This window comes from Astyanax mexicanus, chromosome 4, assembly GCF_023375975.1.
Source record: "Astyanax mexicanus isolate ESR-SI-001 chromosome 4, AstMex3_surface, whole genome shotgun sequence".
NCBI lineage: Eukaryota > Metazoa > Chordata > Actinopteri > Characiformes > Acestrorhamphidae > Astyanax > Astyanax mexicanus.
Window position 1 is genome coordinate 37,204,307 of NC_064411.1, and position 16,911 is coordinate 37,221,217.

At 39.9% G+C, this 16,911-nt stretch overlaps 1 protein-coding gene across 1 annotated transcript in view; it reads left to right on the forward strand.

Annotated features, from left to right (window-relative positions):
* The first annotated feature begins 502 nt into the window (after nucleotides 1-502).
* xkr4 (XK related 4) overlaps nucleotides 503-16,911 on the forward strand; it is a 91,685-nt gene continuing 75,276 nt past the window's right edge. Inside the window, exon 1 of the mRNA XM_007232101.4 lies at nucleotides 503-1,659. Within this exon, the coding sequence (XP_007232163.2) occupies nucleotides 920-1,659 (740 nt within the window). The 5' untranslated portion in view covers nucleotides 503-919. The remainder of the gene's footprint in view (nucleotides 1,660-16,911) is intronic.

Consider the following 16,911-nt stretch of genomic DNA (forward strand, 5'->3'; position numbering starts at 1 on the left):
GAAACAATACAAAAATATCAAGGGGGAATCCAAGCTCACCCTCATTCTAAACCGTCCACCACGCACGAGACCTATATTTGTCTGTTTACGCCCAGCTAAAGCTAACTGGCAAAGCTAAGTGCAAGACCACAACACACAACCTTTACGCTATAAAAGTCCTCCAACCCCCATATTCAAAACGAAGCTCCCTAATGCTTTTTCAATGCAAAATGCATCTCGCAAAATAAAAGTCCACATATCTGTGCAAAGATATGCACAGAAAAGCAGAGCACGCACTGGGTTTGCTATAGGCTGCAACTATATGTAATTGTTTTATTCTTTTTTTTCTCTACATCTTTTTTATTATGTATTTTTATTTTTTGTATTTTTTTGTTTGACGTGTGACGCTCGTGCAATCCGTGGCAACTGGGGCGCCGCGATGGAGCGAGAGAGAGAGAGAGAGAGAGAGAGAGAGAGAGAGAGAGAGAGAGAGGGAACGAGTTGCAAAGCGATGATGTCATGGTTTTAAGCATGAGCCACGGGAGAGCATATGGTTCGTACCCGCCGCTGCCGAGAGGAAGTGTTGCTTTGTGCCGTGCAGGCGGCGCTCTAGCTGTGGCGGAAGGAGAAGAAGAAGGAGAAGGAGAGAGGAGAGAGGGAGCAGGTTGCCAGTTCGTTGCCCAGCCCACCGTCTTCTCTCTCCTCTCGCCGCCGCCTGTAAGGGAAAAACCGGAGCGAGAAGGAGGAGGAGGAGGAGGAAGGAAGGAAGGAGAAAAAGGTAGAGGAGGAAGAGGAGGAGGGGAAGAACAGTAGGAAGGGACGAGGATAAGGAGCAGGAGGATAAGCAGAAACCGAGCAAGCCGCCACAGCCTCCACAGCCACAGCCGCTGTTGATGCTGCTGCCGTTGCCACAGCCGCCGTTGTTGTCGTTGACGCCGCAATGGCCGCTAAATCCGACGGGGTGCTGAAGATGAAGAAGAGCGACGTGGCGTTCACGCCTCTGCAGAACTCGGACCACTCGGGCTCCGTGCAAGGGCTCGCCCCGGGCTCGCAGCCGGACTCGGGCGCCGGCGAGGCGGACTTCAACGTGAACGGGGGCTCGCGCTGCTGCGGCGGCGGCGGCGGCGGCGGCTCCTCCAACTCGACGTGCCTGGGCAGGGAGCGGCAGCGCTACACGGTCTGGGACTTCTTGTGGATTCTGGCCGCGGTGGCCGTGTACTTCGCCGACGTGGGCACGGACGTGTGGCTGTCCGTCGACTATTACCTGCGCCGAGACTACTGGTGGTTCGGCCTGACGCTGTTCTTCGTGGTGCTCGGCTCGTTCTCCGTGCAGGTCTTCAGCTTCCGATGGTTCGTGCACGACTTCAGCACGGCTGAGGGCTCGGGCTCCTCCTCTTCTTCCTCGGGCTGCTCGCACATGGACGGCGGCGGAAAGCTGCTGAGCTGCTCGGCTTCGCACGGCGACGTGGGCGCAGCGCACCCGTCCACGCCTCAGCGGCAAGCCAGCACGGCCAGCAAGAGCAACACCAACACGGCCACTACCAACAGCAGCAGCAACAGCAGCAGCAGCACCGCCGCCAACGCAGCGCGGACTAATCAGAAGCGCTCGGCGTCCTGCTCCTTCTGCATCTGGCTGCTGCAGTCCGTCATTCACATCCTGCAGCTCGGACAGATCTGGAGGTAAGCGCGTTTACGGGGCTCTGCTGCCTGGGCCCTGGGATCTGGCCGAGGTTCTGGTTCAGGCTCAGGTGTGTTTGTACTGGGTGTTGTATTAGGGAGAGGTGTGACTATTGTGCTATTTTATTATTATTTGGTTTGCTTGGTTATTTGAGCACGTGAATGCAAGAAAAAAAAAAGAAAACAGAAAACCCTACCCCTCTGCGACCAAACCAAACCCACCCACCCCCACCCAACCCTCGTGCGTTTCCATGGCTGGTTGTCGGCATGGTGTGGCTGTTGAAAGCTTTCAACAGGCCAGACCTACACAAAAATACAGCTCTATAGGTCTATAGGTATATGTTTGAGTACATATACCTATAGTTGTTTTTTTTAATAAATTACGGACAACATTTCTCCCAAATTTCAAATATAAATATTGTCATTTAGAGCATTTATTTGCAGAAAATGAGAAAGGGCTGAAAAACAAGAAAAAGATGCACAGCTTTCAGACCTCAAATAATACAAAGAAAACAAGTTAATAATTATAGCAACGTTTTACGAGTTCAAAAGTCTTTGGTATTTGGTGGAATAACCCTGTTTTTTTAATCACAGTTTTTATGCATCTTGGCATGTTCTCCTCCTACAGTCTTACACATTGCTTTTTGTTCTTTTGGAACTTTACGCCAGTCCTGGTGCAAAACTTCAAGCAGTTCAGATTGATTTGATGGCTTGTGATCAACCATCTTCCTCTTGATTATGTTCCCGAGGTTTTCAATTTGGTGAAATCAAAGAAACTCATAATTTTTAAGTGGTCTCTTATTTTTTTTCCTGAGCTGTATACTTAACGTGGCATTGTTGGCAATACTTCGTGAATGCTGAATTATTTAAAGGAGAAATCTTGTGTGAAATGGACTTGGTGGAAAAGGTGTAGTGAAACCTTTGTTTTGTGAATAGCCCACCTCTTTAAAATACAGAGCTTTTAGCTGATGCACCCAATAAGCTTACAATGCATAGCATTGCCCAAAGCATAGAAATGGCTCTTTTTTACATCATTAACAAGCTCAAAGTAGCTCCACAGTTTATATTATTATATAACACTCTTAATATTGTTTTTCTATTTTTTCCAAAAATCCTAGACTAAAACAAAGACTGCAAAATGTTCTGCAAGATATGTATATCAAATGATACAAAAACAAAAATGTGAAAAATGTAGGAAATTAGCTCTTTAATTCCAATCCAAAACTACCAACATAATGTTTGACCATATCAAGACCCCCTTTAAACTTGGTCACTTAATTCATCTTAAATATCAGGATTGTATCTGGGTGAGACCAATCCACAGCAGGTAGTGTAAACACAACCAATACTCATTTAAAACAGATTCAAATCTGATCATTCAAACACACAAACAGGGGATGTCTGTAGATGCATTAGATCCACATGCTATAACAGTGTAAATGCATCCATGTCTCCACCAAAACACATTTGACAACAGTACAACTCCTCCCTATACAATTGAAAGTAATCCCCAATGCATTACATCATTGGGCAAGTGATCCATGTCTGTAATAGATAAACAACTGGTTGCCTAGTAATGACAGGGTTTGCACCTTTTGTCATTTTTCGTAGTAAAAGCAGGAGGCTAAAATCTGATCAGAATATAATCCAGATACTAGTTACATAAATTAAGCAACGGGCCCGAAATGCCTTCTACTAAGAAGCATTTGGTTAAAATGTTATATTTTATATAAACAAGGAAAAACTTTTAGATCCTGTTTACCCTTGGTCACTTCATGCATCTTGACTGCATCTGGATTATATCTGGATAAAGCAAAGCCACATAAATATGCAAGTGTGAATATACATTTAAAACAGATTCAGTTCTAATCTTTCAAACGCACATTTCAGGGAGGTCATCTGAGACGCATTTGAGCCACGTTACAGCAGTGTAAATACACCAGTTTCTCCAAGAGACATTTGACAACCAAGACTCCTCCTAAACATTTGCACGTTCTCCCCAATAGAGTAATCAGATTTAGTCGAACTAAACTAATATAATTTTTTGAATCCCAAGTGTAAATGCATGTGGCTAAAATCTTATAATCGAGATACTGATCACATGCCAGGTGTAAACAGGGCTCTAGTGGCCTTCTGCTAAGAGGAGTGCAGACAAAATGTATAGTGCTAAAAGACTTTAAGATCCTGTTTATACTTGGTCACTTCATGTGTCTTGCATGTGTAAACACACTTGAATAGATACATTTAAAACTGATTCAAATTCAGTTACATTAAGTGACCAGGGCTAAACAGGATTCTAGCCTCCTTCTGCTAAGAAGTGTGGAGACTAAATTTCCAGTATTAAAAGACTTTTAGATCTTGTTTATATCTGGTCACTTCATGCATCTTGCATGTGTGAACACACCAAATAGATACATTTAAAACAGATTCAGATTTAGCCGCATGTAACAGCAGTGTAAACACAGCAATTTCTCCAAGAGGCTCCTCCTAAACATTTGCACATTTTGCCCAATACAATAATCAGATTTTGTCTGACTAAACAGATACACAGTTTACTACCAAGTGTAAATATATGTGGCTAAAATCCTATAAGATCTGGATATAATTAAGATACTAGTCACATAAAGTGGCCAGGTGTAAACAGGGTTCTAGTGGCAAACTTTCTAGCATTAAAAGACTTCTAGATCCGGTTTATATCTGGTCATGTCATGTGTCTTGCAAGTGTGAACACACCCAAATAGATACATTTAAAACAGATTTAAATCCAGTTACTAAAAACACACATGTTACTGCAATGTAAATGCATCAGTTTCTCCAAGAGGCATCTGGGAACCAGATTTCAGCTTGTCAAGTGTAAATGCATGTGGATAAAATCTGGATACAATCCAGATACTAGTAGTCACATACATGAACCATTGAGATGACCAGGTGTGAACAGGATCATAATAAGTCATGAAGGACCAGTTCCAAAGCAGTAGCTATAAAAATTAACAGAGATACCAGAGGAATGGAGACCTCCATTCAACCCTGTTAGCCAAATCTATTATTAATGTGTCTGAAACACCGCACACTAATATTTCCCTCTATTAAAAGCTATTTGCGGCTGATTTATTAGTGCATATGGGTTTGAGAACTTTCCCCAGTGAAACCTCACGTTGCGCAGAATTTCCAGTTCATTCATAGAAGTGTACTCTGTGTTAGCAGGTCAGAGGAGAGTCATTTGGTTGGTGGTTGTAGTCACTGCTATGTGATCAGGCTCAGACGGGCAGATTGAGTTTCACAGCGTCAGCCCGATGAGGTCTTAGGAAGTGGGAGCGAATCAGCACATTCAGCCCTGTGACATTCCATTCACTGCCAGCCTTTGACCCCGTGGACCTGGCCTGGATGCCTTCCAAACAGCAAATGATGTCCAACCACTAAGTTAGAGGTTGTCCACAGATAAGGATAGGGGTGAATCTTCCAGTGTGTGCCTCTTTAAAGGGCCCATATCCTACACTATTCCCACATTTTCTAACCAATGATATCATTGCCTTCAAATTTTGCAAAAGCTTTAGCATTAGCTGGGATTCCTTAAGGAATATTTAAGGGTTCTTCAGTTTGTAACTGTGAAGTAACCTCTTTAATGCTTCAAGTAAACTTCAAGAACCTTCATTGTTGCTCTAAAAAACTTTTTTTTTTTTTAACTGTTTCTCAAAACATCTTAAGGGGTTCCCCCAGACTCAGTATAGAGCCTTAAAGTGCAGTCCACAATTGGAGTGATTTCAGGGACCCAACTGATGTATCCATCCTGGCACTCCATTACCCACAGTTCTTGGAATAAGAAGTACTATGTTGCTAAAACCAAAACAGGCTGTTTTAATTAAAAAATCTGCACATGCAGGGCAAGATTCTTGCTGGAGATACGATTCAGGAGAATGTAAACTGTGATGCACAATACTGCGATTCTGCAATGCTCAATATAAAAGACAGTTTTCTATGATACTGTGAATAATAAAATATTCCTAACCAAGCAAATTATGAACAGAGAATTTGACATCCAATATATTTGACCACAGGTTTACCCTATTAATTTGAATAGTGGCACCAATATCCATGGAGTAATGAAGCCAGAATTTTGGTAAGACAAATTGACTTATGCAGTTTCAAGAAAAACATATTGATATTATATCTATTATCTTATCCTTTAAACCAGAGGTTAATGTTAGTCTTTCTTTCCTGGGGCGGACCTGATGTTAGCCAGTTTCATCATAATGTTTTTGATGGACTTTGCGACTGCATTAGAGGATACTTTTAAAGTCTTGATTTTTTTCAGATTGACTGACCAATTGTTTCTTTACTTAGTTAAGTAGTTCTTGCCATAATATGTATAAGAACTTTACTCGCCAACTCTACTTCTTCACAACTTTACAACAGATGCTCTCAAACACATTAAGAGGACAAGAAATTCAAGTCATGACAAGGCACAGCTGTTAACTGAATCCACTGAATCCATTGTATCTAAACACATCCAGTCAGCATGTGGAAGCGAAGGTAGCTACTTGCTGGGAGTTGTTATTGGGACTGGTGCCAGTGCTGGAGAAGAGAAATGTGATAAATGGTAAGACTAATTGTTGGCGGCTCAAATCAGACCACAAAGTCTGAGAACTTTAGTAACTGTGTGTTTTAAGCGCATTTAAAGCTAGTTCTTTTCTGTTATAAAGAGAATATCCAATGTATGTTGTCCGTGCGCAGAGAATTGTGGGTAACAAATAGCTGTGAAGGATACATCAGTTTCGTTTTTCACATTGCTTAGAAATTCAGTTGATTTAATGTAAGATATAAAGAAATACAGGCCACCTCAGTTGCTGCCTTTGCTTTAGAACACAATCATTCTCTCACATTGTACACAAGAGAAGGATCTATTACACACAGTCTTACACACTGATATATGGCTTGTATGAATTGACGGTGGAGTTTTTGGTTTGGGCCATAGGCCTCCATTCATTTCATTCATTTATTTCTTTGATTAAATTATTCTTTTCATAGTGTTTTTCTATTTAGAGCCTCATGTGTTGCTGTGTGAGTATATATATACAACACACACATACATATATGTGTGTGTGTGTGTGTGTGTGTTGTACATGTCACGTGATGTGAAGTGACGTGAGTGAAGCTGACACAGTTGTGTGTTCTGGTTGGGGGCTGGAGAATTGTTGAGACGTGCACACAGCACAAAGCGAGGAGTTCACCAGTCTGGGGACATCTCGCAAAGAGAGAGACTTTAAAAATAGCTCCCCTCGCTAATGAACTTCATCAGATCCCAGCTACTCGCTGCCGCGTGGGTGCTGACTCCGGGTGCTGGGGTTCTGTAGTGGAGCGTGTGTGTGTTCAGCAGTCAGGGTGTGTTATTAGATCTGATGGGAAGATTACCATATCAAACAATTCAGGCGGATTGTTAAAGGTCTGTTTTGGTAAATGGGGTTAGTGCTGTTTGGTGTATGAACACAGACAGGCTGAGGAGACTGCAGGAGGAGATCTGCCTCAGGACTACAGGAACAGCACAACAACAGGTCCAGTACCTGCAGTCTAAACTGTTCAACAGGAACAGGAATTACTGCTATATAGAATGGACAGACAGACCCGCAGATAAATGCATAGATTTACAGGCAGACAGACAAACAAACTGGCATTTAAACAGTTGATTTATGGATGATCTGACAGACAGACAGACAGATAGATAGACAGACAGACAGACAAAGAGATAGATGGATGGATGGATACACTGGGAGGCAAACAGAGAGAATGAATATACTGATAGAATTATAAACAGACAAAGATGGATGAACATATTAAAAATGGATGAACAGGTGAATGGATGGACTTACAGCTAAAAGATCTGAATAGATAGATAGACTGATAACTGATAGACTGAAATAAACAGATGAATGGATAGACTGAAAACATGACAAACAGACAGATGGACAGATATTCTGACTGACCGATGAATGAATAGTCTAACAGACAAACTTATGGACTGATATTGAAAATGAGAGAAGAATGGATAGACTGAAAAACAAAGAGATAAATGGATTAAACGACAGAGGGATAACCAAATTGTTGGACAAACTGATACAGTGACAGAAAATAATGACAGATGAATGATGGAATTGGCAGATGAATAGATAGTTTGATAGATATAAGAACTGATGGATTGATAGTGAGAAAGATAGATGAATGGATTGACAAACAAGCAGAGAGATGACTGGATTAAATAACAGATGCACAAAACAGATGAATGGATAGACCAACAGACATACAGAAAGACAAATGGATAGACTGTTAGACAAACTGATAAATAGTTGATACACAGACAGAGAGACAGACTGATGAATAGACTGATAAACAGACGGATAAATGTATAGACTGATTCACAGACAGACAGATAAATGTATAGACTGATACACAGACAGACAAACAGACTGATGAATAGACTGATAAACAGACAGACAGATGAAAAGATAGACGGATTCACAGACAGACAGATGAATGAAAACACTGACAGAAAGACATATGAATAGATAGTCTAAAAGACATAGAAACTAATGGATTGATAGAGAGAAATGTAGATGAATGAAAAGTATCAGAGAGATGAATGCATTAAATGACAGATGGACAAACAGACTGCTGGATAGACTGATACAGCAACAAAAAAACAGACAGATGAATGGATAGCAAGACAGACAGACAGATAAGTAGATAGACTGACAGACTGAAGAAATGGATAGACTGACAGCTGATAGACAAACAGATACAGGCAGACTGACTGACAGGCATGTGAAGTTGTGAATTGTTTGATGTTCTGAGGATCAGTATGAATGAAATCACTTGTAAATGAATGCAGCTGTTCTGTATCTGGACCTCAGGGAGCATCAGCTCTTCACAGTTTGCTGCTATTCCTGTTCCTGCATCTCCTCAGCCAGCCGACTGCAGATAGAGCAGAGTAAATATGAGCACCGGCTGAGCTAAGCCAGCTATAATGTTTCACACAGCTTTGGGTTTTGGGATCAATGTGTGATTTAAACTTTGTGAGAACATATACGCTTCTCGATGAATCAATGCCATTTTAACACCTGCCTGACAGTCCTAGGCTTTATGTGACCTTCATCCTAATGAGCAGTCTTTACAGAGAACAAGACCTCATAAAACTTCACTGCTGCCTCCTGAGTGCTGGAGTCTTATCTGAGCCGTATCTCAGCACTGCTGGCCCATCCTCTGCTCCATCATCTCCTCAAATCTAATATCCTCCTCAAAACAGTCTACAATAAATACAATTAATAAACGTGTTTCAGGCATCAGTGGCTTTTGAAACACACATTTTTGTCTCCCTCATCTGCTGACTTGTACAGACAGTAGGTACAGATCCCTCTCTCAGACAAAGTCTGCTGGTTTATCCTGCGGTGTACTGTCTGAGGCAGATCTTCAATTGATCTAGTGGGTGGGGCTCTGGTGGGGGTTGACAAGTGAGGTATGGTGCCAGGGTGGTTCCCTATTGTGTGTTTCTTAATGGTTTAGCCATAGGAACAAGGAATTGCTCTTTTTGGGTATTTTTTAGTTGCTCCCAGTAATCCCTCCTTTTCTTAAAATACTTTTCCTTTTGTTTCATTGTTCCTCTCTGTGGATCTTCATTAAACTCATTAATCTTTGGGACAGTTTCCCAGAGTGGGATTAAGCCAAGTTCTGGACTTCACACTATTCTGAATCGAGATTCTTCAGGCTTAATCCCTGTCTGGGAAGTCAACCAATAGGGATTCATTTTTCTTTTGACCCTTGGTACATTTGGTATTTTTTTCCTTAAGCATGCAGGAAGCTCTTCCTCTTGGTTCTTGGTTCTTCTCTGAGGTTGGTCTTAATTTTCTTAGAGAGTTTTTTCATTTTAAGTTTTAAGTTCATTCTCATTGTTTCTTCACATTCTTGGACAGTTTATTGGTTTTGGTTCTCAATTCCTAGGTGTTTTTTTCAGACTTGTCATCAGAGAGCTCCTTCTTTTGGGTCTTAGTTCTATATTTTAAATAAAGTTCTGTGAGGCATAGGTTTCTTAGTTCTTCTTCTTCGAGCTCCTAGAGAGATCTTCCTTTTGAGTCTTGGTTTCTTTCAGTGGTTCTTCCTCATACTGTTTCCTTTGGTTCCTAATTTTTCTCAGTGTTTTTAATCAGCTTAGTATGGGTCTACTCCCACATTTTCATGAAAAATCTTCTTTGAGACATTGCCTGGTTCTACACATACAGTATATTGATGGAAATTAATCAGTTGGGTCCCTTAAAGAGAAGATTGTTTTGTGCAAACCTTCGTAACTAATCAAAAACCCCTGCTAATGTTCTTGAAAATGTACCTGCATCAGCATGTATAAAATATAAATGTGTATAAAATATCATTGTATTAAATTTAAATGATGCTGGACCTGAGCTGTGTGTTTGTAAGTCCTGCTGATTGCGTATTGTTCGACTTTTCTAAACGTGTGCGGAGGTGAGGTCACAGGCGTATTTAAGCCGGCTGGACGGGTCGTGCCTGATCACTTCTCGTAATGAGTCGGACCTACCTGATTATACTGCAAATGAGCAGGCGCCGAACCCCCGGGTGCTCCGGGCTCCATGGCGACCAGGTGCTGCGTATGGATCTAAATGAATTGTGGAGTATTTATAGGAGCTGGTCGGTGGCCAGAGCCTGGCAGCAGGACTGACCAGCGTGATCCCAGCCACCGCCACTCCAGAGAACTGAGGCGCACTGAGCATGCTCACTGAACTTTAAATCACACACGGACGTCACGCTTTACGCCAGTTACAGTGACAAACATGCGTCATTAAGATCATTGTAGACATATACAGTGGACTACTGTTCATATGTTTTGGAAGACTTCAGTGGACTTACAGTATATAAGAAATTGGGTTACCTATTGCTAACAGTATTTTTACTCGGGCTTGTCTTGGACTCAATAGTATTTGTATATGGACTTCAAGGCAATTTTTTGAACATGGACTCAAACTCACAGCTTGTAATTGGACTTTTCTCTGATTCAAAAGTACTTGTATTTGTACTTAATCTCATCTCAAGTAATAGTAGTTATGGTGGTACTCATTTTGGACTCAAAGAGTTTAACTTGGAGTGTTTTACTTTGGAATCAAAAGTATTTATACCTGGACTCGTCTCACATTAGCATTTATACTTGGACTCATCTCAGTGCTTGGTCTTGTCTCAGACTCAATAGTGCTTGTACTCAAACCTTTCTTGGACCTAATGGCATTTGTACCCATCTTGAAGTAATAGTTGTGATGGGACTCACTTTGGACACAACAGCATTTACACATGGACTTGTCTCACAGTAGCATTTATACTTGGTCTTTTCTTTCTCCAATAATGCTTGTACGCAAACGTTTTTTGGACCTTAAAGTATTTTTACTCATTTCGTAGGAATAGTTGTGATTGGACTTGTTTTGGACTTAGTTGTATTTGGATTGTTTTAATACTAAGACTCACATTAAACACAATAGTATTTGTACTTAAACTCATCTCACACTCAATCACATCTCACAGTAGTATTTATATTGAACGTGTTTCTAACTCAATAGTCCTTGTATTTGTACTCAAACCTTTCTTGGACTTAATAGTTTTTTTTACTCATCTTAAAGTAATACTTGTTATGGGATTGCACTTATATTGTTTTTATACTAAGACTCACTTTGGACGTAATATTATTTGTACCGATTAATATTTGTAGCACTAGACTTATTTTGGGCTCATCTTAGTCTTATAGTATTTGTCATTTGATTTATATTGGTCTGTTGGAGTATTTGTCAATTTAAAAGTGATAGTACCTAGAACTTATCTTGTATTTACAAATATGTGTACTCAATAAATGTTGTCTTTTAGCCAATCTAGGACTTAATAACATTTGTACTTTGCCTTCATAGTATTTGTACTCTTTGTCTGATTTGTACAAATTGTCTTGGGATTAAACAAACATTTGTACATTGACTCAGTAGTGTTTGGACTTGGCTTAGGATTATCTTAAACTTGTCTTTGTGTCTTCATACCTTGTATCCTCCCTCATCTTGGAGTTAATAGTACTTGCAGTTTGACTAGTTTGGACTGGCTTCCCTCTACATTAAGTGATGCTCCTGCTGACCAAAGAGAAGACTAGGTTAAAGTCCTGAGGGAGGAGCCTCCAGTTGAACTTTTGTGTTAAAAGTTTAAATTTATGTTAGCTACTCTTTTGGGGTGTTTTTCCAGCATGTACACGTACACGGGTTACTCCTTGTTTTATGAATGTATTTTGGTTTTAATGTTAATTTTAACTGTAGTTTCTAATTTTGTTTTTTAAGAGATTGTTTGAGCCACCTGGGGTTTCAGGCAGGTAAGAAAGATGTACCTGTGCATTTTACACCACGTAGATAGGTCTCTACTCTGTTTAGCCTCTATAGGTTAGAATACAGAGGCACCACACAATGTATTTTGGTTATTGGCTATTTTAGTCAGATCTTTTGTAACTCATTGTTGGTGTAGAAGTGTGTTGTAATGTTTTTTTTTCTTTAATGCTGTCTTGTTTGATTCTCCCAGTGTGATACTTGAACACAATTTTAGAATGTGACTGTTTTGTAAAAAAAGCTCTTTTGTTTTTTTGTTTTACCTTCTTACCTTCATACTTTTTGCTTGATTTTACTGATTTTGTTTGAAGATTCCATGTAATTGATCCCACAGTCAGACAAAAGTGAGATCATAACAGGGTTCAATCGTTTTGTACTTGGAATTGTGTTGGGTTTAAAAGTCTTATCTTGGACTCAGCAGTGTTTAAAACCAATTTTGCCTTTTACCCAAACGTACATTTTTACATATGCACACATTACGAAAGTCAAAAATAGTGTCCTTTAATTGACTCATCTGACTTTAAACAGTTTAACCATCCTGAGAACGCACAATGGCCCCTTGTATCATTTCTTTTTCCAATAGAAGAGCTGCCAGTTCATAGACCACTGCTAATAATAGTCATTTCAATGCTATGATCTAACCTGAGTGCAGTACTTAAGCATATGGAAAATACATAATAGCCTCTCAAATTGTTTTGCAGTAGAAACTGGCCTACTGTCCATATCTCTTTCTGAAATAAAAAGATGATAAGCCCCTCATACAATCACAGCAGCTCAAACTCCACCTGAATCACCATGCCTAAGTTACACATGCAGATGTATGCTAATGCATGTGGTTTTATGCAAGCTAATGTAAATAAGGCAGTACAGCTGGACCAAAGCTGTTTAACTCTGCAGTCCTGGAGCCTCCACTTCCATTCTTTATCCTGGCTTGCTGCCGCTGGAGTGCAGTCATTAAACATACAGGTGGCCCGGGGACAGTGTGTGCTGAGCATAATGTCGCTGGTGTAAGAAAGAAAATGTCCCGTCTTTAAAACTGGAACTTCATAGGAGATGGAAGAGTCTCGTTAAATGAGGATGGGAGCAGTTTTCAATCTGTCCTCTAGCTTCATCTGTAGCAAATGGGGGAAATCCATGGACAGCAATGGATTAATACACCCAAACATAGTTGCAAAAATGCAGAATACAAGAACAATAAATGATAATAAATGATGATTTTAGTCTAATGCAAGCAACTCTTGGTCATATTTATTAAGCTAAACATACTGAAGTAGTAGTGTGTAATGCATGTGGAGTTGTAGAGGTTCTTAATGGTACCCTATGATAATATATCCCATGCAGCTTGAAAATTCATGCAATTTATTTAGATTTTGTGCCAGGGGAGGAGGGTTAAAGAACACCATCCCACGCATTTCTAGAGATATAACCATAGTATCTTTGTGTTTAAAGCTAGCTCTTGAGAATGCAGCAGTATGTGAATGAGCATTGTTCTGCTAGAATGTTACACATTTCTTAATATGTGGTCTACTTAACCCCTTAAAATGCCTTGTCCCGGTTATTTAGGTTATTTACATTCTGAAAACTTTAAGGACTTTAAAGACTGCTACATGACACTTGGAGAAGCTGCCTGTTTTCGCTCTACTCCAAGAATCAACCCAAATGCTGCAGGTTTGAAAATAGACATAAAAAACTAGACAACCGTAATAAAATGAAAGGTTTGTAGGACATGAACTGTTGGATTTGTATTCAGAAAAGTTGGTGGAAATGACCACAAAAAAAAGCATTTTTTGAAGGTTAGAAAATGTTTATAAAAATATTAGCAGGACTGCTATGTTTAATTACTTAAAAGTTAAACTTAAAACACATTTCAGCTATTAATGGAAAAAATATTATTTAAGTTTTAGTGTCTCTTAAAAAAAAAGATGTTAAACATGTTTAAATCTGCACAAAAAACATGTATCAGCAATAGAAGGAAATTATGAGAAATCTATGCAAAATAATGGCCTAGCTCATATTATAGGTCCTAAAAACTGACTCAACTTGACTCACGTTGGGCTTGACGACTTCAGAACTCAAGACAAATACCTGCATGGGTTCCACGGATTCCAGAGTATTCAGGATCACTGTGATCTAGGATCTTTTTTTCCTGTTAAATCTGCTGATACAGTATATTTATGGGCTCAAACAGGCTGTAAGTGGAACAGAAGTGGTATGTCTCTCTCTCTCTCTTTCTCTCTTTATTACAGACATGAATGGACATGAATATTCTCTCTGTCTAAGTGCCCATTGTAGAGAGAGGTACAGTTGTAACTTTGTAGTCGTTCCAGTTTATCACTGGAACATGCAATCAAACCTCTGTAGGCGCGGGTTTCCCTTTGTAGGGCAGAGGAGAAGCAAAGCACAGTGTCCTTTTGGCTTTTAATAGCCTCAGGAATAATGACTGTGTTCCAAGTGCAATGTTCAGGCTGATGCAACTGAGGAGAACACAAGAAACTCACATAAACTGCAGTTTCCAGCAACAAGAGCATTAGTGAGGTCAAAAGTATTTGATGGAGCACCGTCATCATTTCAAAGAACACAGTTCTTCCACTGCTCCACATCTCAATGCTGAGGGGATGGATCTGTGCCCATCTAACCCACACCTGGCATTAGGCATGGATATGCTTCCTCCAGAAAGTCCTATTCTATTGACATTACCTCTCTACAAAGAATATAAAAGGGGGTTCAAAAAAATCATAGCTGGTGTTCTGTTGAGTTGTGCTACCTTGACAATCCGTGCTACCCTTGTGTATATTATACTATGCAAATATATTAAAAATGCAAAGGAAGTGCCATATTAGAGCATGTTAGAAAGCTAGATCAAGTCCCAGTAGATATAGCTAGTATATTTGGATAGCATAAATCACTGTATCATAGTAAAGTGATGGCAATGAGAGCTCATTAGAACTGCTTTTGTATTTATATATTTTTTAAATAGTAATTATTGTATTATTATTAATTTATATTTACACTTTTGTGCAATGACAGTGAGTCTAGATTGTTTCATGCACAAAAATAAAACAACAACAACAAAAAAAAAACAGATTTATTATAAAAAACGAGAAATAATCAGAAAGTGTAGGTCAGCGCATAAACAGTGTCTTTAGGAAGCACGTATTGATGAGTAGCATAACTTGACAAAACACCCAGTCTGGACTTCTCTGGGGTCCTTAACAAGATTCTAATGCCTGTTTTTGAGATTCCAGTTATTATAAACACATTTACTATGCAGTAATATGAGGAACTTAAGGTGGAACAACTATAACAGAAATAAAACAAGTTGTGGCACTTTAATTTCACTTTTTAAGGTGGATTAGAAAAATCAAATAAGCAGATGATGAATACTAATTGTAGCTGTAGCACTTAAGGTGGCATAGAAGAAGAAAAAGCCAGCTGGCAGCTTTGTGCCACCTTAAATTGTGCAGCAGTTTCGTCCAGGCACCTGTAACTAACTGCATTACAGTTTAAGCTGAAAGTAAAAGTAAAAGTCAAACAAGCTGGTGCTAATTGTGTAAACATAGCTTCAGGTTTATAGGTGGCACTAACGTGACTGCTTGAATATAGCGGCAGCTTTTAATGTAGCAATAGTGTGACGGCATGAATATAGCGGCAGCTTTTAATGTAGCAATAGTGTGACGGCATGAATATAGCGGCAGCTTTTAATGTAGCAATAGTGTGACGGCATGAATATAGCGGCAGCTTTTAATGTAGCAATAGTGTGACGGCATGAATATAGCAGCAGCTTTTAATGTAGCAATAGTGTGACGGCATGAATATAGCGGCAGCTTTTAATGTAGCAATAGTGTGACGGCATGAATATAGCGGCAGCTTTTAATGTAGCAATAGTGTGACGGCATGAATATAGCGGCAGCTTTTAAGGTGGCACTAGCGTGACTGCATGAATATAGTGGCAGCTTTTAATGTAGCAATAGTGTGACGGCATGAATATAGCGGCAGCTTTTAAGGTGGCACTAGCGTGACTGCATGAATATAGCGGCAGCTTTTAAGGTGGCATTAGCTTGACTGCATAATTATTGTGGCAGCTTTTAAGGTGGCACTAGCGTGACACCATGAATATAGCGGCAGCTTTGAAAGTGGAACTAGTTAATTGCGTGAGTAGCGGCAGCTTTTAAGGTGGAACTAGCGTGATTGCGTGAATATAGTGGCAGCTTTTAAGGTGGCACAAGCATGACTTCATGAATATAGCGGCAGCTTTTAAGGTGGCATTAGCTTGACTGCATAATTATTGTGGCAGCTTTTAAGGTGGCACTAGCGTGACACCATGAATATAGCGGCAGCTTTGAAAGTGGAACTAGTTAATTGCGTGAGTAGCGGCAGCTTTTAAGGTGGAACTAGCGTGATTACGTGAATCTAGTGGCAGCTTTTAAGGTGGCACTATCGTGACAGCGTGAATAAAGCGGCAGCTTTGAAAGTGGAATTAGCGTGACTGCTTTTTAAGGAGGAACTAGCATGATTGACTAAATATAACAGCAACTTTTTTTTAGCGGAACTAGCATGACTGCGTTAATATAGCATCTTTTAAGGTGGAAGTATCTAGCTACTTTCCTTTTTTTATAGTGGAATGAACTTTTAGTATTTATACGAGTACTAGACAGTATAAAACTTTTAAATTAGTGTGTTCACTTTTCTTCTTCAGAGATAAGATAAGAACTCTTTCCAAGACCTGCCTGATAATTTGGAGATGTTCTGTCAGTCAACTTATCATAATCTGATAGTCAATGTGGCTCTGATCCATATACTTTATTTTTTCTACTTTTCCTGCTTTTAACATTATTTAGAAGAACTGTCTGTTCACTTG